General features: G+C 42.1%; 1 protein-coding gene across 1 annotated transcript; it reads left to right on the top strand.

Annotated features, from left to right (window-relative positions):
* Positions 1–627: 627 nt before the first annotated feature.
* On the top strand, positions 628–15617 carry LOC143376559 (uncharacterized). The gene is made up of 4 exons (XM_076827038.1): positions 628–651; positions 12038–12618; positions 12697–13739; positions 15592–15617. The coding sequence occupies exons 1-4, from the start codon at positions 628–630 to the stop codon at positions 15615–15617; spliced, it is 1674 nt and encodes a 557-aa protein (XP_076683153.1).
* Positions 15618–27203: the final 11586 nt, after the last annotated feature.

The following is a 27203-nucleotide window of genomic DNA, read 5'->3' on the forward strand; positions in this document are numbered from 1 at the left end:
CCTTCCTCAGGTCGATATACCAATCGATATCGATTTTCAAGAAATTTACAAATCGTCGATACCCCCGAACGTGCAAATCGGTGGGGGCCGAAACAGAGGAGGAAGCGGACTCCGGAAATCGAAAGCAGAATTGCAAGAGTCGTCGTTAGGACTCCATCAAACCAAGAATTGCAAGAGATGTCGTTCGGACTCCATCAAACCGAGAATCGCAAGAGTCGTCATTCGGACTGCATCGAAACAAGAATTCCACGAGTCATCGTTCAGACTCAGCTTTTTTAGTGAAATTCATACGTGTCATCGTTTCGGACTCTTTCACGAACTGTTCATTTTTCGGAACTCTCTACCGTTTTCGAGAGAGTAATCAAAGTCACTTCACTATCGAGGTCTATCCGAAATCTTAAAACAGCCACTCAAGATTAACTTGGCGAGTGGTAAACGAGGGTCGCGATCACAAATACGAGACGTGACACGAACACGATTGACGATGACTAAGTGTTTCGAAGTCACGCAGCACTCGCCTCAACCTCTACCTAAAGAGCCCATAAAACCATCAACGCGGAAACCCATTCTCTATGCCTGGCGACCATATGTTTGACAAAGAGCCCAAATAATGTACTTGCATGGTCAATGAAAGATCCTAGGCCGTCGAAGGTATAACAGATTGTGAAAGAAACCATGGCATTTACAGTCCCCCCGAAATCGCTCCTTTCAGACTCGAGAACCCCTGAGCAGCTTCCATCAATAAAAGCTCCACGTTCGACTCTTGGAGCATAATGAACCATGCAATAAAAACGTGAAATCTCTACTACAGCATGTAAAAATCTCTTATTTTCGAACAAATTGAAAAATGGATAACACTAATGAAATCCTTATGTTTTCCCGATGAAAACGATATCAAACACGTCATAATTTCGTCACATTCGACATGTTGGGAACAAGACGTGTCCGTTCCGGGATAATCGCGCGCTTGCCACTGGATCTACTCGTTCGCCTCGGTGGCCCTCGTGGTGCGAGTGTACTCCAAACCCATCGAGCATCTTACTTCTAAAAAAATTATCACAAATACCTAATATTTATGTACACCTGGGTTTTTACACGGTAGATGCGTACCGCGCAAAGGAAAACCATGCAAGTAAAGGAAAAATGTAAAATAAAGAAAAATTAGAAAATAAACAGATAAATATTATAGTATATTGAAGAAAAATGGATTTGAAATTCTATTCATACAAGGATATGCATGATTTTTATGATCATGATCTTGAAACTCAAATTTGAATTAGAAAATTTGTTTTTTCGTCGGCGGGCTGACGGCGGATGACGTCATAGAGATGGCGGAGTGGTGGGGGGTATCATCGAGGAGGAGGAGGAGGAACCGCGGGTGAAGGTGCGCTACTCTGGAGCGTGGTACAGACTGTCGGTAAGGAAGGTGCTACTCTGGAGCGTGGTACAGACTGTCGGTAAGGAAGGAAATATTAATTTTATGATATTAATATAAATGAAAAAACTTCTCGGGGCGACGGGGCTCGAGAACCCAAGACCTCCGCGGTACGAGTCAGCCGCCTAACCAACTCCCCCAAACGCCGTCTCTGACATTAGTCTTTTCCGAATGGTACATATAGCGAAACCAACGGAGCGTCACACATGTGAGACACGCACACAAACACACACACACACACACACACACACACACACACCATCAGCCGTTGCCAAACGTCGGCGTATAATAATAATTTATTTTTATGAGAAATTTTATCAGAAATTGTTTCGGACGATGTCGGGAAAGATCGGCGTTTCTCGACACCGCGTCTTCGAGGGAAAGAGAGGAGCATTACTTTAAAGTTAAAATTCTAGGAGGGAAAGAGACACCACTACATAGGGGATAGAATCGCATGCATTCTAAAGCTAACTGTATTTCAAAGCGTTCCGATTTAACGTCGCTGCGTATCGCGCGATCTCGCGTAATTCAACTCCTCTAGAACGGCCGTGCAGGGTGATGTCACTTGGCAGCGCGAAGAATGAAATGTAACACAGAAACGCAAAATCTTAAAATTAGATGACGGGGAGGATGATGGGTGAATGAAATAGAGAAATAATATATGTTTAAGATATATATTGTTACAAATAATAATATGAAAGAATAATATGAAGGAATAATATAGAATATAAAAAGAATAATTAAAATTTATTTGGCTTAATTATCCCACTCGATCACATCATCAGCAAATAGATTAGTTAATGGTAAATCCATAGGAACTTGCACAGGGTCAGTTTGAACTGCAACAACACTAGCCCGAAGCCCCGATACTTTATTCCTATAGGTATCAAAATCAATATTTTCCGCTTTGACGTTTCGCCAAGCCACACTCTTTGGATGATACGCATGATTATTCCGAGATATAGTTATTTGTACATTACCATCATCATCGAAATCGCCTAAATACGTTTGTTGTTCATATCGATGCATCCAATATTCCTCATCATACTCGAAGTAGCCGTGTATTGGATTATCGTATTTTTTAAAAACTTTTAAAAAAATGTCGCCATCCTGATTAGCTTCCGCCTCATAAAGTTCTGCACATCGAATTTCTTCGGTTTGAACCGCAACATTTCGACAGGCCACATACATTTTCGGGCTGGATGAATGGATAACTGCCGCAGCAGCGGTGATCGTAGCGGTAGCCGGACGTTTCAAATTCATGGGCAATGACATAATCTGAAACCGAGTTTTCTTATAATTCTCAAAGTTACTAAAACAACGATTCACTAAAATATGATAATGGAAACTTACGGTATTAATCGATTGTATTTCCATGCGTTGAAGATTGATAATATCCTTCAAAAGCAATCTTCTTCAAAGCAATTTCACGTAACACAAAAAATGCAAAAAGTGTTTCAAAGAACTGTCAAAGTGACTGCACGTTGACCACGATTTGAAGACAACTGGTCTCGATACATCTCCTGGCTCTCACACGTCGAAACCCCCTCCTATGATGAAATCGAGAAATGCATAGCTTTGCAAAGTAGGATGCCTTTGTTCTTCGCCATCTTCATCACAGGCCACCTGCATTTTCGCTGACCATCCTCCTCCATGTACTTATCTTCTTCTTCACTGACTGTCCTCGGAGTGCACTTATCATGTTCTTCGAATTTTTCTCCCTTCTTCTATGGGCACATCATTCGACTAGGTCACACCACTTTTGATTGCGTATCGAACGTGTATTGCACGTCTATTGAACCACTTTCAACACATAACGTACCACTTTCAACGTCTATCGTAGCACTTTCAACGTCATTCGTACCACTCTAAACGTGCATCAAACGTGTATTGGACCACTTTCAACGTCTATCGTATCACTCTGATCACGCATTGAACATGTATCGAACCACTTTCAACATCTATCGTACCACTCTGAACGTGTATCAAACGTGTATTGGACCACTTTCAACGTTTATCGTACCACTCTGAACGTGTGTCAAACATGTATCGAACCACTTTGAACGTGTATCGAACGTCTATTGAACCTCTTTCAACGTCTATCGTACCACTTTCAACGCCTAACGTACCAATCTGAATGTCTATCAAACGTCTATCGTACCACTTTCAACGTCTATCGTACCACTTTCAACGTCTATCGTACCACTTTCAACGCCTAACGTACCACTCTGAACGTCTATCAAACGTTTATCATACCGCGTTGATCATGAATCGTACTACATGTACATAATAATTACAACTATCGTCTTAATCTAGCGTACATGCAGAAGGTTGGAGGTTGAGGAGGGTGAAGAAAAAGCAGTTATGCATTAAAAATTGATTATATTTTATTTGTGTATTTCCCTCTGGCGTTTAGACCACCAGTTGAATATTTTAAATACATTTTGCATGGCACAGTGCTTTGCGTGTCTGCCACATCGCAGAGTATTAACTACGTTGAGCTTATTTAGGGATTTGATATCCTCGTAGTCAATGTCTAGCGTCTCGATGATCACTTCCGCTCTCGTATTTTCATCGAGGAAATCCACGAGCCAATCGCGTTTCTGCAGCCCTTTAACGTATACGACATTGGGTGTGTCAGCTTCCTCGTCGATCGCATCCGCTACAGCTTCCATAATTAGCTGTTTAGCCATACTGTACGGAACGTCTCCATCTTCCCAACGTAGTCCATGATGTTTTGCCACCAACCACCGGATGCTCGATTTGTCGGATTTTGTAAGAAGATATTGTGGCATCGAACTCCCAAAAATATAGTGCGAGAGAATTGTTCCCTTTCGTAGGATAGCCACTTCCTTCGCGACAAATCTTCCATCGACGATGAACCCTTGCAGGTCAACGAATGTTGGTACGACCATTATCGATACAATTTAGAGGTCCGTTCGCTTCCAAGACAGACTGGAGAATGCAGTTTTTCTCGTAAAGCATCTCGATTTTCACGATGAAATTTTGTACGAATTTGGTACAGGAGAGGGCGGGCAAGTAGCGCAGTAATTTAATTGATTTTGCGCACCACATTTGTCAGCGGATTGTACTCAACCACCCGATCGTGCAGAATCAGACAGTAGGCCGTAGTATTTGCAGGTACGTTTTCTTTACAATCAAATTCTATGTGCACGTCCACGGTGCTATTCTTGATCGACTCATTTTGTCGCGAGCAATCAATCACCACGAGGGGGCCAAATTGCAAAAATTGGGCCACGGTGAATAATGCCTCGTTGCAACTATGTCCGTAATACGATTTACGAAAATGCGTATACATGTTAAATAAGATGGCGTGCCTATTCTTGTCAAAGTCCAAGTTCATGTCATCGTACGGGTAAAATTCCGAATTGAGAAAAAGTTTTACATTGGTCAATTTGCAGTGGTCAAATCGAGTAACATCTTCAGTCATCACATTCTTTCGAGCAGTCCGTAGAGCAAAGATAATGTATCGCGGCTTCTCCAACTGTGCAGCTGCCTTCACGGCCCACGAATGCTTGGTCGTGCTCTGTAAGAGAGGATACTCGTACAGATCACACGAGCGAAAACTAATGCTCAGGTTTTGTCCACTTTCCAAAGCATGTAGCAACGACAGCTTATTAACGTCGTTCAGCGTCACGTGAGGCATCCGCCATTGCACTTTAAGTAATTCAATTTCTGGTTCTAACGTCGGCGATCCTATTAGAGAATTGTTATCGTTGCGCGATCGTATTAAAATCAATTCGTGACGTGCATTAATAACCATGCGTTTGTAGTCCTCGCAAAATCCCAACAAATATTTGAGCGGGATGCAAAAATTGAAATGATTTTTCACTATTAGCTCATCGTGCCGTTTCAAGCCCCATCCCGCATTCTCCATATTTTTGTCTTCATCAGATGTCATCGATACATAGTTTTTAAGCGTGCTAGTTATTCCAACGTTTCTGTTGCGATCAATCTCCACATCATTCAGTTCGTATCGAATATCATCAAATATGAATGCCATGCAATTATTTCCCAACATCACCGTTGATACATCATTCGGCTTATTTATCGTCAATTTCCCCCCCAGGTAGAGGAAACTTTCACACGGTAATGTGTATAAATCCTGTTGCTGTATAGGTAGTCTTATCTCATCGCTGTATCCAAACGTCGTGTTGACGTAAGGGTTGTATGTGTGAGTCTCAAGCTTGACGATGCGATCATCCAACGTCGGCTTCGCGCCAATGCTTAGAATGTCGGTCATTTTTCAACTTAATTGCGTACAACGAATCCCAGCGATTTCAAAAATGCAATGTTCGCAGCACTGAGCCTCTTCTTTTTAGCGTAATCAGAGCTGTCGCAGTTGTTGTTGTTGTTCTTCTTCTTCTTCTTGTTGTTAGAGCCGAAATGACCTGTGCGGTGATTGGAAGGTAAATGATCTGCGCGGGCGTTTCCGATATCTTATATCCCGGCGGTACTCTGGGAGAAAATTCATGTATCGTATGTACGCGCTTCCCATTGCTGTACGCGCCAGCGGTCACGCTACATTCTACGCGAATAATGTTCACATTCATGAGAGTAATCGGATCGTCCGATTCGTGCCACTGTCCCAGTTCTAATACGCGATTCGTCGAGAATCCCAGTAACGATCCAATGTTATTGGGCTTCGTAAAGTCTACAATGAACGAGCAGTACAGCTCACTATTCATGGTGTTGTTGTTGGGGCGCAACGCTATAGGATACTCATCGTTGTCGCTGCCATCGTTGGCATCGGTGCCATCGTGTTTTTGAGGATACCTCTCGAGTAATCGTTGTTTCAAATACTTGGCAATGGCGTCTAATTCGTATGAACCGTGGGGAATCGTAATGTATTCATGGGTGGTGTCGACGCTGCTATTGGTCTCATAGTTTGTGGTGAAGTAGAATTTATCGTTGCTCGAGTCGATGTTGGGTATTGTATGGTAAGTTTCAAGGGTTGTTAGGCCAAGCTCCTAATCATCTTATTATCGTTTACCGCCTTGGCGATCCCCGCTGCTCCACAGGCTAATGATCCGAGAACACCTAGCAGCGGGAGAAGTGGTAATATGCCACCTCGTTTTGCCACCGGATGTATCCGCTTTTGCGATGCTCTCCTTACAGTCCTTTTGCGGGGTTTCATCCCTATTCCGATTTTTGTCTTAGCTTTCATAGCTGCCCAAACAGCTGTAGCAGCACCTCTTTCACCCAGAGTCGAGTCTCGCGCAACGATGCGTTTTCGCGCTTTGTCAGCGAGAACCTTATCTGCCGTGTGCCTTTCACCGAGGTCGTTGCTACGCGAATATGCAATATCGTGTTCGCGACACGCTGCGTCCAACGGATTGATGCCTCGATCACCTCTAACCAATCGTTTTGCCAGATGAGTTCCTGGACCACAAAACTGATATCCCGGAATATGTAATTCGATAGGTAACGCGTTTATCGCCCGATTTAACAGACCACAACCTTTCTTTACTCTCTTCGGCGACATTCGCTGCAGTTTTTAATCAATGGTGCTGGACCGTCAATATGCGTTCGCTGCCAAGGGCGATTATAATGTTCCAAGCACCGACGATACTGCTGAACCTCAGAATCGGCTTTTATATGCTCGGGGAGTCTGTCCCACAACTGATCGATGTGTCTGCCAAACTCTCGCAGTAGAATAATCTTTGGTACATATTTCAACTGCTCAGCGGTTAGGTCTCGAATATCACAATCATCCGACAGGATCAGAAGCATTTTGAATAATGAGCTGTTTTGCTTCGGCGCGAGCCTATAAATAGAGCGCACCGCAGCTTCGACGTATCAATATCATTTTTCGCAGTTCACGGAGAGGATGCGATTCGTGCGACAACCTGTGGCGATACGCGTGACTAATTTTGACGATAAATCGCAAATGATGTCTCCGAAAACGAGACGCAGACACGGTAGCATGCTACTAAACACTATACGCTGCCTCATTTGTGGCCCGTCAAATTGTGAAAGACCAACGTGCTGGTCAGCTTGTTGGAAAGTCATCACGGCGTGTGCTTTGAGAACGTGTACGTGTATTCCAAGTCGTTGCAACAGAAAAAATATAAGTATTTGGAGAATTTATTGACTCCGATAGATGAAATTGGCTACTTTACATTTTCAAATAACAGTGACGTCATCCCACCGAGCGAATCGCTTCCGAATTCCATTTCTATCTTTGATGACGTGGAATGCGACAAGCAAGATACGATAAGGGAATACTTTGCAATGGGGCGCCACTCGAACGTTGACTGCTTCTATCTCTGTCAGACGTATGCAAAGATTCCCAAACATCTTATACGCGACAATGCGAATCTGTTGATACTGTTTAAGCAGGATGGTACCAACTTGAAACATGTGTACAACGATCATGTAAACACTGATATGTCTTACGAGGATTTCTGCGCTTTGTGTCGTAATTGATAGCAGCGGGAGTATGGTTTCATGGTGATAGATAAAGATAGCGCGATGTCCAATGGACGTTACAGAAAGGGATTTAACGAGTTTGCGGTACCGTGAGATGCTCAGTCGTCGTCAACACGTCGGTGGGAAAGCAACGTCTGCGATACAATGATGATTAGTAAAATTGCAAAAACCAGCGAATCCATTCGCAGGAAACATCAGTATTTGAAGACTGACAAGATGGATGAAGATATCGCGCTGGAAAGATACTTTAAACCTATTACCGAGCCCTTAAAACATATTCTGTAAAATACTGCTGAGACAGAAGCTGACATATCACCTGCGACGAGTATGAGCATTGAAACATTAACGCCTAAAACAAAAATCCGGCCGAAATGGAACGCATCGCGTAAAAGAAATAGTAAACAGTCATACATGTCATTGGAAAATTCGCTCGTAACCTCCACACCAGTTCAATCGAAGCAGAAACGGTTGAATGTCGCATCAAACGATTCCACGGTTCCTCCTGCGTCAATAAATACATTTCCCGATGTACAGTCGCTCACAACCAATGATGACGAAGACGTGTATGAAACTTCTGCCGATGAGTCGCTTGCAGCATCTATTAGAGAGCAACTCCAAACATCCGATGGGCAAGAAACGTTTCGCAACCATTTCGGTCCGCTGGGACAAAAATGCATGAGCGCAATCCTAAGTGGAGATAGGGATACGACCATAGATTATGTATACGGTGCACACTTTGGTGGTAGTGGAATGATGCTGGGGGATAAGGTTTTCGATATGGACAAGGATGATAATATAATCATAGACAGTATAAGATATGGAGGAACGCCCGGTCTGTACGAACTGATTTTCAAGAGAATTCCCGATGATGCTATATACACAGATGCTGATAAACAAAAATACAAAAGTATACTGCTGATGACGAATGCTCACAGACGTGGCCATAACGCACAAAACCCCATTTGGGTAACAAGGGATACAAGTACAAACATGTAATTGCACCACTACTACACCGTGTATTGACCAGTAAAGCGGGGAAAGGTCTAAGGACATCGCGAGTCATGGTGGTAAACGATAACAAGATCGATTATGTGCACTGGGATGATCCCAACGAGCTGGTGGATCGATTGCGTTTGCTGGAAGCGTCGCGTCAGGCGGGTGTAACGGTTTCGAGCGGGATGTAACGCTTCTTACAGGATTGGTTCGAGTGGCGTGCGATAAAGAATTAAAATTCAAGAACAAGAATTTAACTTAATAGTGTTTATTCGGGAAAACACTTCTGAATTATACAAACAAACATAAATTAACTCTTTATAATTTTAAAGGAATTATAATAATTAAATAGGTTGCGACTCTCGGTCGGTACAAAGAAATAAAGTTGATCGTCTTGGGTTGCGACTCTCGGTCGGTACAAAAGAACGCCCGTTTGATCGATCAATTTGATATATATAACTTAAATGACTAATAATAACGTCTTAGTCGATAGAATGAATTAGATTATGGATAGTGACTCTCGGTCAATATAGAAGGATAATAGGTTTATGTAATAGTTTAGGATTTAGGAATTGAATATGTTAAGTTGAGATACGTTTTAAATTGTTCTCCGTTTCATCAGGGGCAGGTTTGCCACCTGGAGTGATCTCAGTCCCACGTTGCTCAGGAGTAATGTACTAACCTGAGAATAAGAATTAATAACTTTGCTTCAACTAACTAAGGGGCCTACAAGGCGGCTTCCACGGCCTGAACGTCTCGTCAAACTTAGCGACTATGGCTTTGGTTGGGATGCTCGACAGAACCGAGGGGCCTACAAAGCGGCTTCCAAAGTTGGAGCATTAATTTATGTTGGGATCAGCTATAAGCTTTAAATGATCCTTTTACATTGAATAATTGAATGTTTGAAATAGAATTCTTGACTGGCATCGAATGAACCGAATAGAATGGAATGAATATCTCTGGGCTATCGTGCCCGTATTTATACATGTTCTGGATTTTGGAAGCGCACCAATAGGAATGGAGTTCTACTATAACGCGTCAATCATTCTCGACTCGCTCGATCTGTTCTCCAGCCGGTCTACAAATCGACTGGTTAGTGCGCAGGCGCGCGTGGAACGCTCGATTCTCCCACTCATTGCTATGCATATTTCTCTGCTCTCGATCCTTACTCTCGCCGATCCGCCGATCGACTGAGGATCGCGCATGCGTTCGATTCTCCCACTCTTCATCACTCGATTCTCTCTTTCATCGCACTCGCGTCTCACGATACTCTGAGCTAATTTTAATATTAATACTAAACACCTTATAAAAGTAGGATTAATAAGAATATAATAAAAATATAAGTATTTAAGTGCTTATTAATTGGTTTTATTAATGCGAAAAAGAAAGGCGCAGTTTTGGAGGTTTGTTACAGCTTACAGCGTACATATTTTCAGTTAGCCACGTGTACATATGTTCAATGCAATGATTGTACGCGAATAGTTTACACATCGTGGCTTCAGTCATATATATGACAACGCGATTATCGGTGATTTTAATAAGTTGATCATCATGCATACGCGTGAACTCTAGTCGTAAATGATCAATTATAATGTGAGTTTGGGGCGATGTTGCGTTGCTGCGTAATCGTTGGAGTATGTCCACCTCGTTTTGTAGCAGGAGCTTCCACGTAGACATTGAAAAGCTTAACTCGCTGCCTTTATTGTCGGCTATGGCGATCTCGACGTGACACAAATCCATACCAATGCGAATTCCTATAGTTAGACGTTTATAAGCTGTTGCAGTCAGTGGATAATCACGCCCCAGGATCCGTACGATTGATGGTTTCGATGTTTTCATCGTTTTTAGCGATACGGATCCAGAACTGTAAGAAACAAGTACATGAAATTTATACTTCGGTCGTTTGCGTTTACAGTGAATGAAGTAAATGAAAAGTGTATAGTAACGTGCACATACCTCATATTGGATTTTTGATGATGTAGTTGTTGCTGCTGTTGTTGACATTTATTTGGAAACCCACCATCGTTGCCGGCTGCGCAGGATGAATCGTTTAAGCTGTGTTTGTACATTTTGATGTGCACTATATTTTTTACGAAGTACCGTCTGTTCCGTCAAAGTCACTGAGGCTACTGAGCGATTGATGGAATAGCGTCCAAGAGCTCGGCTTAAATAGAGGTGCAATTGCCTCCCCCACCACAGCATTTTATTTTAAAGCTACCAATTTTTCCATAATGTTTTCCAATCTTAACATCGCAGCGTATCGCGCGATTGTATGTAATTTGAGCCCCACCTTCAAGGATAAAAGTCTCGACACGTGTTGAATGTAATATAATATCTGTGAAAGCGCCGAATCTTAGAATTAGGCGGCGTCAGCAGAAACTGTGTTGGATGATTTTGCGCGCTAATTCGTCATACGCGCGAATCATAGAAAGAATTATGCTGTATCGGCAGAAACTGCGCAGAACCATGCTGGGACGGATCGTCGTTTTTGCATGCGGTGCATTCGAGGGAGGGGGTACACCAAAAGAGTTAGGCAGAGATACCAAACCATGGTATCAGTCTTAAAAAGCGCACTCTAAACTGCACAAAGTCTCAAATCGTTGCAACGTGTTGCGAGGACATATTTCATTTACAACCATGGGAGAATTCGCGCAAGTAGAACGCCAATTGTTGAATCAATCTGCGCGATTGATTTCACAGGAAGAATACCTCGCGTGGGAAGAACGGTGCAACGAGTGTATCGAATCGTTGGAAGAACACAGCCGAGTGAAACGCCCGCAATTATCGATCGGTGTTCAGCAATCGCTTGTTGCTCGAATCGCTCATCTCGAAGGACTAAAATATTCGTTGCGCGGACGTTTCGTGCATGAAGGTGCCGGACATTCGAGCACAGGACTTTTGTGGCGCGAAATAGGCACTGCGTTCGATACCCGCGTACTAACTGGTGCAGTGTTAAATTCGAACTATATCGAGCCGCGCAACTTCCTCGAGGTTGCGGGGACCATTGTGCTGGAGTATGTACGAGGCGCCTTGAGGAAACATCAGAACCTCAAAGTGAACACTGTGTTCAACGGCGAATTTGTGGCGGGGGACAAACATGCTTGCAAAAGCATCAATACCCGGAACTGCGAACTCTTCGGTACATGTGATCTACAGGAGTGGTACCAACGATGCGTCATCGAACCCACCCTGGCATCGTTGGAAGAGTTCCAGGAACGCGACAGCGGATGGGCATTGCCGAGGATTCTCAACCTAACCGTCAACGTTAATAAGTACAATCCGCTGCGCGCAGGGTGCCACTTCAAGTTGCCGCGGGAAATATTGATGAAGAAAGCGACAATTAGCGTGCGATCCGAGGATAACGCCTGCTTCGCGTGGGCAGTGGTCGCAGCTCTCCATCCCGCCGAAAGAAACCCTCATCGGCCAAGTTCATATCCACATTATACATTGGTGCTAAATCTCCAGGGCATTGAGTTACCAATGTCCCTAGAGCAGCTTGGGAAGTTTGAGCGGCAGAACGGCATCTCCGTCAACGTGTACACCTTCGGGATGGAGAAAGGATCGATGGTCTTTCCGCTGCGCCTCACCAGCCAAAAGAGGGATCGACACGTCAATCTGCTCTACACGTCGAATCATGAGCACGGCGATGTAGGGCACTTTGTGCTGATCAAGGACTTATCCCGGCTGGTGAGCGCACAGTTGAGCAAGAAGAAGGCAAAGAAATTCATCTGTGATCGGTATGTATATAAACTTATGAAACGTTGAAAAAATATCGTTGAAGAAAATTAAATAAAAAAATTTTTTATTTTTTGCAGATGCATGCACTACTTTGGATCTGCCGAGAAGTTGGAGGCCCATTCGCTGGACTGCGGGCAAATGAATGATTGCGCCATCCTGTTGCCCAGCGTAGGAAACAATCTGCTCAAATTCAGCAACCACTGTATGAAGGAGCGGCTCCCCTTCGTGGTGTACGCCGATCTTGAGTGCATCATTGAAAAAACAGAGGACAATCACCGAATGGGTGAAATGGATAGTAAATTGCGCGCGTATCAACACCATAAAGTGCACAGCATTGCATATTATATGCATTGCTCGTACGATACATCACTGTCGACGTATCGATGTCGCCGCGACGCGGATTGTGTATCATGGTTCGTCAACGAACTGGAAAATTTTGCAAACTTCGCCAAACCCATTCTGACCAGCAATGTTCCCATACTTGATTTAACTCCCGAACAATGGACGACATTTCGCGATGCAACACACTGTCATGTTTGCGAAGAACCATTCAAGTCTGAAGATGTACGAGTTCGCGATCATTGCCATCTATCCGGACGCTTTAGAGGTCCAGCACATTCGGAGTGCAATTTAAATTATAAAAATGCGTTTTACATCCCCATAGTTTTCCATAATTTATCCGGCTACGATTCGCATTTCATTATCGAGGAAATAGCTACCGCTTTCGAAGGCAGCGTTGACGTATTGCCCATAACGAAAGAAAAGTACATTTCATTCACAAAAAATGTTGAAGATACGGCTGACTCAGACTCGCGAAAATGTATTAAATTGCGATTCATCGATTCGTACAAATTTCTCAATACCAGTCTCGACAAATTAGCATCTTTTCTTAGCGCGGATAAATTAAAAATTTTACGATCCGAATTTGAAACATTATCCATCGAAGATTTCAATTTATTGACGCGAAAGGGTGTATTTCCATACGAATACCTTGATTGCGCGAACAAGCTGCAGGATCCATGCTTACCACCGCGCGAGTCATTCTACAGTTCGTTAACGGGTGAGACTGTATCCAAGAGCGATTACGCGCACGCCGAGATTAGGGCCCTTTACACGGACGGTCTTGCGCGCGGTCCGGCCCGCGGGCCGGCGCGCCGCACGCCGCGCGGCCCGCAAAAGTACGTGAGGCCGGATCGTGGCGCTCCTTCGCGCGGGCCAGAAGGTCGTACCCGTCACTACTTAGAGATAGCGAGTTCGGGCTCCCATTTCTACGTCGACTCCACATGCTTTGTACACGATCCACCGCAGTGGTGTATTGTGTTCTACCTGTTCGATGTATATTATCGATCTGCGAAACGATCGACAAGACACGATCGCGATATACGTTCGCGAAAAGTATACAAATTCCTCGATATACCAGGCTATCATAAATGCTGTTACTGTATGCTACACTGAAACATCTGTTTTTAGGAAGCTACATTTGGTTGACCTGAAGGTGCTATAAATTCTAGAAATGGTTTATGACTCAGTTATAACGAGTGTAAAATTTTACAAGGGTACATTAAAAAATGTCCAAATGTTTCCCCGGCAATGCGATGGCAAATGAAATTGCAGTTAACACATTCACTGTTGTGACGATCATAAATATTACTATCAACGGCAATAATTACCATGTCACTGCTTGTTTTAATATAAAAACTAATATTGATAGACAATAAATACATATAGGTATGCAAGTGATGTTATGTCTAAGATAAATGATGAAGAGATGTAATATGCAAGATGTTTTGAAGAAGGGGGTAGTCTTCTGATTGCTCGTGATGCAGGTCAAATTTTTCACCCACGCTCTTGCGTGGCGCGCAGCAAGAAAGCATCACAGTCCTGCCCGCGCGCCAGAAAGCATCACAGTCCTGCCCGCGCGCCAGAAAGCACCACGCTCCTGCCCGCGCGCAAACCTCGAATCCAGAAGAGTTTTCATAAGAGACAGAAAAGGTAGTTAGAAAAGGAAAAAACGATACTTGGAACCAGGCTCGTTGCGCGCCTCAGGATTTCCGACAGTGCGGACGAGTCTGAGGCGCGCGACGAGCCTGGCAGCCGATCCTGGCAGCCAAGACTCCAAACGCAACGCCGTCGATAAGCCGTGCCTCGATGGGTTTCGAGGACTTCGACCCTCGAGACCAGGGGGGCCGTACCATGTTGCCCCCTAAGACGTGGCGAATAAAAAATTCTACATTTCGCACCGGATCTTGGCGAAAGTGACGTGGATCGTTTCCTTATGTTTTCCCGATGAAAATGGTCCAAAAAACGACACAAATCGGATTGTAATTAAGGAATCTTCATAATAAATTGATTTCCATAACTTCGTTAAAAATAGTCCGATTTACATGAAATTTGGTATAATTTTCATTTGAAAAACGTAAAGAATCCATCGGTATCACTTCCATATCGATACGATAAAGAATAAAGTATACAGTTTTTCTGAAACAGGTATGAATCCTTGGCCGACCGCAGCGAATCGAGGTCGGCGACCCACAGTCGAGGGTGAAATATTCATTACAACGTATTGAGAAATTCTTTACTCTTCGTCGTATCGATATGAAAGCAACACTAATGGATTCCTGGCGTTCTCCCAATTAAAATGATCACAAATATCATGCAAATCGGACTACTTTTACACAAACAATACAAATTATAAAAGGAGTAGGGATTCCGTGGTCCGAACGATGACCAGAACGAGCAAAGAACCTAATAAAAAGAAAATAAATATAAGGAAAGTAATCGTAATAAACGTACTAATGGACTAATTTTTGTACCTATTTAAATATTATACGAAAAGGAAAAAACAGCCAAGCCTCTGCTTAAATTTTTTTTAAATGCTGCCAAAATATGTACAAATATAGGCATAAAGTTTTCAATTAATATAATTTGTGGGTTTCTCTGAAAATAATCCCAAATATCGCGCTCCTGTTCAGGCCGTCAAGGTAGAGTGACTCCTTAAGAAAGGGTAAAAAATTATTTGCGCAGCGTTTGGTTTCCGTAAACGGTTCTTGACCTCGACAACAGCAAGCCACTGCTAGTATATTTTCGCAGGGTCCCGCCTGCGCCGTCCTTCCTTCAAATTACAAACGGATCCCTTATCGCTCGAGTATAAACACAACATATTTGTTTGCATGGTTACAAACTTCGTCCATTAGCTATCCGAATAGAGTGATGGATACACAAAAGTACAACTTTCATACTAAACTACGTCTTTGCCATATTTATTTTTTCTGTCTCTTCAGCTATTTCTAACTTTCACTTTTACTCATTTATAACTACCTACCCGTTCCTTCCGTTTCTGCTTCCATCTACCTGGAATGAAGGGTTCGCACAGGCCTGGTCAGCGTCAGGAACATTTGGCGACCAGGCCTTTGCGAACCGGGGGACAGCTTTCTTTTCACCCTCTCTATGTTTTTTCTGCTTTTTCCTACTTCATCTTTCTTCTATCTTTTTTTATTCACTATCTCTAACTCTGTCTAGTCTTTCCTTTTTAACCGGCGAAAATTCACGGAGCGTACACTTGGTCTCGAACCGGTTATCAGACAACACGTACCGCGCACGCATTTTTACTGTTTTTCCATATTTACTGTTAATTTATTACTGTTAATTGTTACTTTTAATTACTTCTGTTAATTGTTACTTTTAGTTGTTACCATTAATTATTACCGTTACTTGGTATTGTTAATTGTTTCTGTTAATTGTGACTTTTAATTGTTATTTTTAATTGTTACTGTTAATTGTTATTGTTAATTGTTATTTCTGGTTTAACTTCCTTGAATTGTGGTTATTATCGTTACACCAAACCACTTCAAGTGCAAGCCTGTGTGAAGAACGCGGTTTAAAAAAGTGCATCAAAAGTTTTGTCATGTTTGCGGTAAACAATGACCGGAACTTGGCTGTTGTTGTTGTTGCTGCTGCTGCTGTCCAGTTAACAGTAGCAGACCGAAGAAGAAGCAGAAGAAGAAACCGCCAGGTTTGGGTGAAAAAATACCGCGGAGACTGCAATGATCAGCCTCTTCTTCGAGAACTGCGAGAAAATTATCCGGAGGATTATCGGAATTACTTGAGGATGGATTGTAAGGCGTTTGATGATCTACTGGGTTTAGTTCAAAACCGAATCAAGAAAATGGACACCATTATGAGAAAAAGTATCCCCGCAGAACAACGCCTTATCGCTACATTGAGATTTTTGGCAACTGGGCGTTCCTATGAAGATTTGAAATTTACGACAGGAATATCAGCTCCAGCGTTATGCAAAATAATTCCTGAGACATGCAAAGCACTGTATTATGCACTAAGGACAGAGTTCTTAAAGGTAAGGGTAATAATTTATTAATGAAATGATAATTCGCGCTCGTATTTATAAAACTCATATTATTATTATTATAACTCCTATTACAGTGGGGGACAAAATTATGTGGACACCCTTTAAAATCGTATAACTTGTTTAAAATTGGTCCGAACGACTTGATTTTTTTTGAGAAACTAGAAGGATTAATTTGCTAAGTGACGAGTTTCGTCGTTTTGAAAATGATCTTTCCTATTTTTTTTTTTGCAATTCCGACCAATCGCAACTTTTTTCAAAACGACGAAACACGTTACTTAGCAAACTAATCCATCTAGCTTCTAAAAAAAACTCAAGTCGTTTGGACCAATTTTGAACAAGTTATACGATTTTAAAGGGTGGCCACATAATTTTGTCCTGTATATCATTACAATTACTGTTGCTGCCGTTCGTTCGGGTGTTCCCGGCTCGGCCCAGCATAGAGCCTACATTCATTATCGCAGACATCTGTATGGGGTTTTAATGTTTTTAACAACCCTCTTCTCAACGCAGTCGCTATAATGTTGTCGGCATAAATTGCCTGCTCCGGGTCCATCCTTTGTAATTGCTTGGCAATTTTGATTCCCGTAGCTTCATACTCGGATATTTCTATCCGGCTGACAGTCGGATTCTTCAGCGCGACGGCGCAAGTTTCTAAAACTTGCATGACGGCATCATCGCTTCTTTTTTTTTTGCCGCAGCGAGAAATTTGGCCAGCCGGCCGTTTACGGCTGCTTGGACCCGGTTGCGATTCCACTTCTTCGTCCTTTGTACAAAAAAAAACACATATAATTTAATAACATAAGAAATAACAAGGAAATTAAATTTTGTTTATTTTTGTATTGTTTTTGGTTTTGTCATAGTTCCCGAATAACAAGGACGAGTGGAAAAAAATAGCCGAAGGGTTTCATGACAAATGGGATTTCGTCAACTGCGGAGGTGCTATGGATGGAAAACACATCAGAATTGTTCCACCACCGGATTCCGGGGCCTTGTATTACAATTATAAAAATTATTACAGCATCGTACTAATGGCGTTAGTCGATTCAAATTACGAGTTTATTTTTGTCGATGTCGGCAAAAATGGAAGGGTATCAGATGGTGGTGTTCTCGAACACACTGAATTTATGAGGCGTTTAAATAACGGGCAGTTAAATTTGCCGGAGAATAATGAAACAATGAACAATTTAAACTTCGTCTTTGTAGGCGATGAAGCGTTTCCTTTAACTAATAACTTCTTAAAGCCTTATGCTCAAAGGGAATTGGATCATGATAAAAGAATATTTAATTATAGATTATCCCGAGCTAGGAACGTAGTGGAAAATACATTTGGCATATTAGCCTCGCGATTTCGAGTATTGAATACAGCAATTAATATGAAGGTGGAAAATATATCATATGTTGTATTGGCTACCTGCGTTCTCCATAATTTCTTACGGAGACGGAGTGCAGCATATATAACGAACAACAGGAGTAGGCAGGAGGGGAATTATCAAAACGATGTAGTGCAGATGGATAATTTGGAACCCCTTAATCGTGGGAATTTAAATAACTCTGCCAAGCAAAATAGGGACCGTTATAAAGAGTATTTTGTAGGAGAAGGAAGTGTTCCGTGGCAGGAAGATATGCTGAATGCGTATAGAGCGTGAGTGTTTGATGTATAAAGGGGGTATATCCGTTTGAACCCTCGGAAAATGTATACATTTTGTGGATTTTTTTACAAGTCAACGGTTTAATGTACATTTGCCATTTTTTACTATCTTTACATAGTATTATGAACTACTCATAAAAAAAGTTTAAGTTAAGAAACTATTATTTTTGGCAAGTTATGCATACACCTCCCAAAGTCGTTCCATTTTAGGGGGCTAATCGGTGGCCCTGAAAACAGCTTTATGTCGTGTGTGAAATCAAAAACAATAAAAAAAATTTATAAAGTATGTCAATAGCTACCGTCCAACGAAGTCGATTTTGAAAATTTTGAAAAATAAATAAATGGTGAGAGATCAAAGGTAAAGTTAGATTTTTCTAAGAGAAAAATCCAACTTTTTTCTTTATAAATAATAAACGGGGACTCGGAATAAAAAATGCCTTCGTTGTACGATGTGGAATGTTATTATGATTCTGCATGCAAAATTGGAAGTGAATTGGTTGAACGTAGTGCGAGTTTTTAGGGCCATCGATTAGCCGTCCAAAATGGAGAGACTTTCGGATACGTATCCATAACTTCCGAAAAACAATAGTTTTGTAACAAAAACTTTTTTTTTGAGTAGTTCCTAATACTATGTAAAGATAGTAAAAAAACGGAAAATCTGCATCAAGCCGTTGACTTGTAAAAAAATCCACAAAATACACACATTTCCCGAGGGTTCAAACGGGTGTACCCCCATAAGGGGTCCTGCCTTATAAATAATGAAATTATAGACGATCTCCCGGCATGAACAGTCGCCATTTTATTTTAGATTAATTTTTCGGAATAATAACCGATTAAGCACATGATAATTTAATATACTGACTAAATTTGTTCGAACCAGGTCAAAGCTACAGTCACGGTCACCATAAAGTGCTTAAATAAAAAAAAGCTACCGGGAGATCGTCTACAATTCCATTATTTATTTATATATTGCATTGAAAAAAAATACAAGAACTTTAAAATATATACTTTCGAATACACAACCGTTTATTTAAAAAAGTCTTCGAGTGTAATTTAATTATATGACAATGAAATAACGCCGTAATTGAATTACATTCCACATTTGAATTCAAACTTTTCAATTAATTGAATTGTTAATTACTGTAATCATCTGAGGAATTGCGATAAATATTTATATTTATCTTTCATGTGTATATGACTATGATATGTACTCGTGTAACAAACTTCGGTTAGCGATATGCCCTTTCTTTTATTTACCTTTCTCTCATTTGTTGTACAAGCTAATTTAATGTGTTGAATAGTATTAATATATATGTTAATAATAATCATTTGCGTACACCGTATAACAGGGATGCACAGACTTATTAAGACCAAGGGGCACATAGATTCACTGTGACTTATGGGAGGGCCGTCAAAAAACATGAAGGTTACCTATCATATATTATTTGTATTATTTATATGTATCATATATTATGACTTATTAAAATTAAAATAACACATGGTGAACGGGTTTGCGGGTAACACATGGTCTGGGGGCGAATGTGCACCTCTGGACAAGTGGAGATTTGTTAAGACAAACGTGCTACAAAATTGTTTATAACTTTGAAAATGATGTTTCAACGATTCCATTGTATATTGCACGTATAGGCATGGACCTACCACTACTCTGCCGCTTTGGCAGCATCTACCCAAATGGTGGGGCCTGGTCCACTGCGCACCCCTAAACGTAAACAAACACAATCCGACGTTTAAAGGGACAGAAGGTAGTGCAAGGTGGTTGACCTAGTTCGGGCCACTGTGCCAGACCCCAGCATTCGAGTACATACTACCAAAACGGCAGAGTAGTGGGTGGGCCCATGCCTATACGTGCAACGCTATATAATCGAATCGTGGAATCATCATTTTCAATGTTACAAACAATTTTGTAGCAATTTTTTTTAACGAATTCCCCCCCCCCCCCAAACCAGTGATCATTACTTTTTGAACTCCTTGTATATTAAGTCGATCTGCGCATGCGTTATTATTATTGTTTGAATACGATTTAATTGAATTATTTTGTAATCATAATTCATGAAGTAATTCAATTGTAATTCTGCACATCTCTGTGCAATTGTAATACCCACATACTTAGTCACCCTAATAAACTAAAATTTCACAAAAATACAACCATATGTTTCCTTTTTACTGTCTGTGTCCATTGTAAAATTATATTCAGTTTCTTGTTTACCTTCAGTACTACATTGAAATGATATTTCCACGTAGTTGGAGCCACAGAGGCTCCCTAAGAATAAAAGTTTGCAGTGACAGCATTTTAAAAAAATGTTCGATTTCTGCTAGACATTTAGCTTGTTTTCCTTGTGTAGAATTAATTTTTTACAAATTAGAAACTCGTCCGTGGTTCCAGCTATACCGAATTTTTTGAGGAGTGTATTAATAAAATAAATGAGGTCATAAATAAACTTACTTGATTGCTAGGCTGCGTCTCGGTGTCGTCCATGTCCTGTAGGTCGATAGATTGGCTTTCAATATCTTCGGGTTCGTCCCGCATCGCTTCCGGCTCGTCGGGGAGAGATGTCTCATCCTCGATATTTGTGAGACTCGCCGTTGGGACGTCCTGATCTTTTGTGAAGTGCAGCAAATCGTAGTACCAAAGTGATGGCACGTGTACATCTTCGGCCCCGTTCCCAGATCTTGTAGACGCCACAACTTTTCGGAATTCTTTGCGGTATGTCCCACGCAAAGATTGAATTTTTTTACTTACGAACTCTCTGTCCGCATTGGGGAATATCGTCTTGCAATATGCTATTAATTTTTCGTAACAATTGTGTCTTAAATTGCGATTCTTGTACTCCTTACTCCTCACTTTCCATAGAGAAGGCATTGTTTTATATAAGTTAATTAACTCTGTTACTGCCTTCTTACTCCACTTAGTATCTTCCATCCTAATTTTATAAGTAATTACCAAACAAATCACTGACGTAAGAGAAGAACTATACAAACGTATTGACACTTTGACTTTTCGTTTGATTCTGACTTTTCTGCGTGCATTCACTTAAAACGTAAGCATTGGTTCCTCCCTCCATAGGTCAAAATCCTAGCGGGGGTGGTCATGGCAAATTGTAATTGGTTAAGGCGTGACAAAAGGGGCTGATTTGAGCCCAGGAGGAAATGTAAAACGCTTTCGTCCTTCTGCCCAAACGGCGGTCGTGTTATAAAAATCAGGAGTTGTAAATACGTCTTTAGTTTATGTTTCGTTGCCAGATGTGCAAGCTTAGCGAGGTATTTCCTTATCTGACCATTGTCCTGTGATTCTCAACGTTTAGTCCAGCAATAAAGACGTCGTGGGCTGAAGCCCATCAGTGACGGCATTGCGGAGAGTCCCAGGAGTAGGGCAATTAGAATGGTCACCGGTGGAACCCGCCGTTGGAGCAATATACTTTTGTCCCGCCTTAACCAATTACATTTTGCCATAATCACCCCCGCTAGGAATTTGACCTATGGAGGGAGGAACCAATGCTTACGGTTTAAGTGAATGCACGGAGAAAAGGCAGAATCCATTAGTATTAGTACGTTTATTACGATTACTTTCCTTATATTTATTTTCTTTTTATTAGGTTCTTTGCTCGTTCTGGTCATCGTTCGGACCACGGAATGCCTACTCCTTTTATAATTTGTATTGTTTGTGTAAAAGTAGTCCGATTTGCATGATATTTGTGATCATTTTAATTGGGAGAACGCCAGGAATCCATTAGTGTTGCTTTCATATCGATACGACGAAGAGTAAAGAATTTCTCAATACGTTGTAATGAATATTTCACCCTCGACTGTGGGTCGCCGACCTCGATTCGCTGCGGTCGGCCAAGGATTCATACCTGTTTCAGAAAAACTGTATACTTTATTCTTTATCGTATCGATATGGAAGTGATACCGATGGATTCTTTACGTTTTTCAAATGAAAATTATACCAAATTTCATGTAAATCGGACTATTTTTAACGAAGTTATGGAAATCAATTTATTATGAAGATTCCTTAATTACAATCCGATTTGTGTCGTTTTTTGGACCATTTTCATCGGAAAAACATAAGGAAACGATCCACGTCACTTTCGCCAAGATCCGGTGCGAAATGTAGAATTTTTTATTCGCCACGTCTTAGGGGGCAACATGGTACGGCCCCCCTGGTCTCGAGGGTCGAAGTCCTCGAAACCCATCGAGGCACGGCTTATCGACGGCGTTGCGTTTGGAGTCTTGGCTGCCAGGATCGGCTGCCAGGCTCGTCGCGCGCCTCAGACTCGTCCGCACTGTCGGAAATCCTGAGGCGCGCAACGAGCCTGGTTCCAAGTATCGTTTTTTCCTTTTCTAACTACCTTTTCTGTCTCTTATGAAAACTCTTCTGGATTCGAGGTTTGCGCGCGGGCAGGAGCGTGGTGCTTTCTGGCGCGCGGGCAGGACTGTGATGCTTTCTGGCGCGCGGGCAGGACTGTGATGCTTTCTTGCTGCGCGCCACGCAAGAGCGTGGGTGAAAAATTTGACCTGCATCACGAGCAATCAGAAGACTACCCCCTTCTTCAAAACATCTTGCATATTACATCTCTTCATCATTTATCTTAGATATAACATCACTTGCATACCTATATGTATTTATCGTCTATCAATATTAGTTTTTATATTAAAACAAGCAGTGACATGGTAATTATTGCCGTTGATAGTAATATTTATGATCGTCACAACAGTGAATGTGTTAACTGCAATTTCATTTGCCATCGCATTGCCGGGGAAACATTTGGACATTTTTTAATGTACCCTTGTAAAATTTTACACTCGTTATAACTGAGTCATAAACCATTTCTAGAATTTATATCACCTTCAGGTCAACCAAATTTAGCTTCGTAAAAACAGATGTTTCAGTGTACCCTACAGTAACAGCATTTATGATATCCTTTATAGGCCAGGTATATCGAGGAATTTGTATACTTTTCGCGAACGTATATCGCGATCGTGTCTTGTCGATCGTTTCGCAGATCGATAATATACATCGAACAGGTAGAACACAATACACCACTGCGGTGGATCGTGTACAAAGCATGTGGAGTCGACGTAGAAATGGGAGCCCGAACTCGCTATCTCTAAGTAGTGACGGGTACGACCTTCTGGCCCGCGCGAAGGAGCGCCACGATCCGGCCTCACGTACTTTTGCGGGCCGCGCGGCGTGTGGCGCGCCGGCCCGCGGGCCGGACCGCGCGCAAGACCGTCCGTGTAAAGGGCCCTATTGTCTGGCAGCGTTTCGGGATTAGAGTTTTGGGCGAATACAGCGACTTGTATTTGAAAACAGATGTCTTGTTATTGGCAGATATTTTTGAAAATTTTCGCGAAAGTTGTATCAAGAGTTACGGATTAGATTCAGCGCATTATTATACTTTACCTGGCTTTACGTGGGATGCCATGCTAAAACATACCAAAATTACATTCGAATTGCTCACAGACGTTGATATGGTCATGTTTATCGAACGCGGTATACGTGGTGGTTTAAGCCAATGTTCCGGAAGATACGCACACGCCAATAACAAGTACATGTCATCTTACGACCCATCGGAACAGTCATCGTACTTGATGTACTTTGACGTGAACAATTTGTACGGATGGGCAATGTGCCAGCCCCTACCATACGCCAAATTTCAATGGGTCGAAGATGTCGCAAATTTTGACGTGTCTTCGATCGCTGTCGATTCGCCCACGGGATACATTCTCGAGGTAGATCTGGAATATCCGCAACGTCTGCACGACGCTCACGCCGATCTACCGTTCTGCCCGGAGCGTGCCAAACCACCTGGCAGCAGACAGGACAAGTTACTCGCGACGGTATACGATAAGCAGCGTTACGTTATCCATTATCGCAACCTGCAGCAGTGTACGAGTCATGGTCTTCGTATTACAAAGATACACCGCGCGCTTCAATTCGCTCAGTCTCCCTGGCTCCGCGATTACATCGAACTCAATACACGGTTTATGCGCGACAAACGACTTTGGAAAAAATTTGTACAAATTGATGAACAACGCGATATTCGGTAAAACTATGGAAAATGTGCGAAATCAGGTGGACGTAAAACTTTTAACACATTGGGAAGGGCGATATGGCGCGGAGGCAATGATCGCGAAACCGAATTTCCACAGCAGAAGTGTTTTTTCGGAAAATTTAATAGCTGTTGAATTGCGAAAACTCGAGGTGAAATTCAACAAACCGATATATGTGGGTATGTGCATTCTAGATATATCAAAAATTTGTTTGTACGAATTTCATCACGAGTACATGTCTCCACTACATGGTCAAAAATGTAAAATTCTATACACAGACACTGATAGCCTCATCTATCACATTCGATGCGATGATATCTACGAGTCCATGAAACGCAATATCGATAGATTCGATACAAGCGATTATCCTACTGACAATCCATATAATATGCCGCGCTTAAATAAGAAGGTACCGGGGCTGATGAAGGACGAAAATACTGGGATGATAATGACCGAATTCGTAGGTCTTAGAGCGAAAATGTATGCACTTCGCGTAGACGGTAAAAAAGATACGAAAAAAGCGAAAGGCGTCAAGACCAACGTCATAGCCAGAACGATAACTTTCGACGACTACGCGCAGTGTTTGCAAAAGGATATCGAAATGGTTCGCAGACAATCATGCATACGGTCTAAATTGCATAAAGTGTACACCATTTCAGAATCCAAAATCGCTCTAAGTCCATACGACGACAAGCGGTATATCGTACCCGATTCGACCGACACTCTACCCTGGGGACATTATAAAATTCCGTTGTAAAATTCCATTATAAAAATATTATTATAAAAAAAGAAATTTGAACTTGATGAAACTACACATCATGTTGATACGAAGTTTTCAAATTTGCGAGCGTGTTATAGCGGTGCGAGGTCGTCGATGAAACTTTAGACTCGTGCTGCGCTGTTAAAGCTATACGTGATAGTGAATATTTCGATGATAAATCTCTTGTTGATTGCGAACTGCTGGCATTTGCCTTTGAATGATATTTTCGACGGCGCTGGCAGCAAAATGTTAAATAAATTGTTCACATATGAATAACATTGTATTTATTGAACCATGTATTATTATTATTATTATTTTACAATACATTATTTTTATTTATCCAAGAATTGTGTGATTTATCAAACCCCAACCACTTGACGTATACCTTATCCCCCTTTCTACGCAGCACTTTTTCCCCTAGATACACATCAGGATCGGTGACGCGTTGCAGCTCGTGTTCATAGAATCCTCCGGCAACGGGTTTTCCACAGGAATCGACGAGCAGATACGTCGCGGGATTAGTTGCCTGTACTTTGGCTATCTCGAACACCTCCGTTGTCCAATTCGGCGTGTAGCCTTTATCGAAGATGGTTTTAAATTTGCTCACGCGCACAAACTCGCCCAACTCGAATCTCTCTGGAGCAGCGATCTTTAGGTTGCTGTATACGGTGGCTAGCAGCTTGTCGGCGATCGCAGGGGTAACATCGCAAGGACGCATTCCGATGGTTCTATGTTTTCGCGCGTTATACTCTGCAAGTAGACGCGGTAGCGAATCGGTCCATCTATAGGTTCCATTCAGCGTAAACAGTTTCCACATATTGTTCTTCAAAGTTCGATTGAAACGTTCTACGACGGAGGCCTTCATCACCGAATACGTTGAATAATGATTAATGTCATGCTTCTTCAAGAGTTTCTGCACATCGGTGTTGTAAAATTCTTTTCCTTGATCGGTTTGCAAATTTTTCGGATATCGATCTCTAAATATCTTTGCAAACGCTTTAGTCACCTCAGCACCACTTTTAGTCTTGAGCGGCAACGCCCATGCATACTTGCTCAACACATCGATGACGGTGAGTATGTAGTGGTGACCCTGGTTGAATCGCGAGTATGGACGCATTTCTACAATGTCAGCTTGCCACAGATCGTCGTATCCACGCACTATGACGCGCCTCCGAGGAAAATGTGTTCGAGCTGGAGCGTGCAATTCCTCCACAAGTTGTAGCTTCTTGTGGCCATAGTTTTCTTCACTCATGGATTTCGATAATGGCTGCATGTTTGATCGCAGATGTATCTTTGCCACGAATGATGCGATAATTATCGTGTACGTGCATTATGTGCTCTCCATCGCCCCAAGGAAATTCTGGACAAGTTCAACCGTCTCGCATGATTCTCCTTCGCATTGTTGCTGCGGGATAGGATTCAATGCTTGCGATATCTTTTGAACGCTGTTTTGCAACGTCAGCATATCTCTCTGAAACGCGACCAGCTTCATCTCTAATTCTTCCCGCTGTGCTCTCAAGAGTTTAATGCTCTTTTCCACATATAGTTTATTAACGGCATCTGTGTCGGCCACCGGCTGAGCTACGCGTCGTATCTTGCGCGATTTTGCATCAAAGTTGGCACCGGTCACGCAAATAATTTCGAAGCATGCCGCTCCATTTGTAATAGTCCATTGTAGCTGCTCCACTCTTCTCGAGCGATACCCCAAATTTGTTGATCGGTATCTCGACGCATACAG

Source organism: Andrena cerasifolii, chromosome 14 (genome assembly GCF_050908995.1).
Source record: "Andrena cerasifolii isolate SP2316 chromosome 14, iyAndCera1_principal, whole genome shotgun sequence".
NCBI classification, from domain to species: Eukaryota; Metazoa; Arthropoda; class Insecta; order Hymenoptera; family Andrenidae; genus Andrena; species Andrena cerasifolii.

What these genes read in the sequence shown, in the direction of transcription:
- LOC143376559 (XM_076827038.1), top strand. Translation starts at nt 628, where the DNA reads ATGAAAGATCCTAGGCCGTCGAAG. An exon ending in AAGATCCTAGGCCGTCGAAG is followed by an intron (nt 652 to 12,037) that starts GTATAACAGATT and finishes TGTGATCTACAG; the next exon opens with GAGTGGTACCAACGATGCGT. An exon ending in AAGAAATTCATCTGTGATCG is followed by an intron (nt 12,619 to 12,696) that starts GTATGTATATAA and finishes TATTTTTTGCAG; the next exon opens with ATGCATGCACTACTTTGGAT.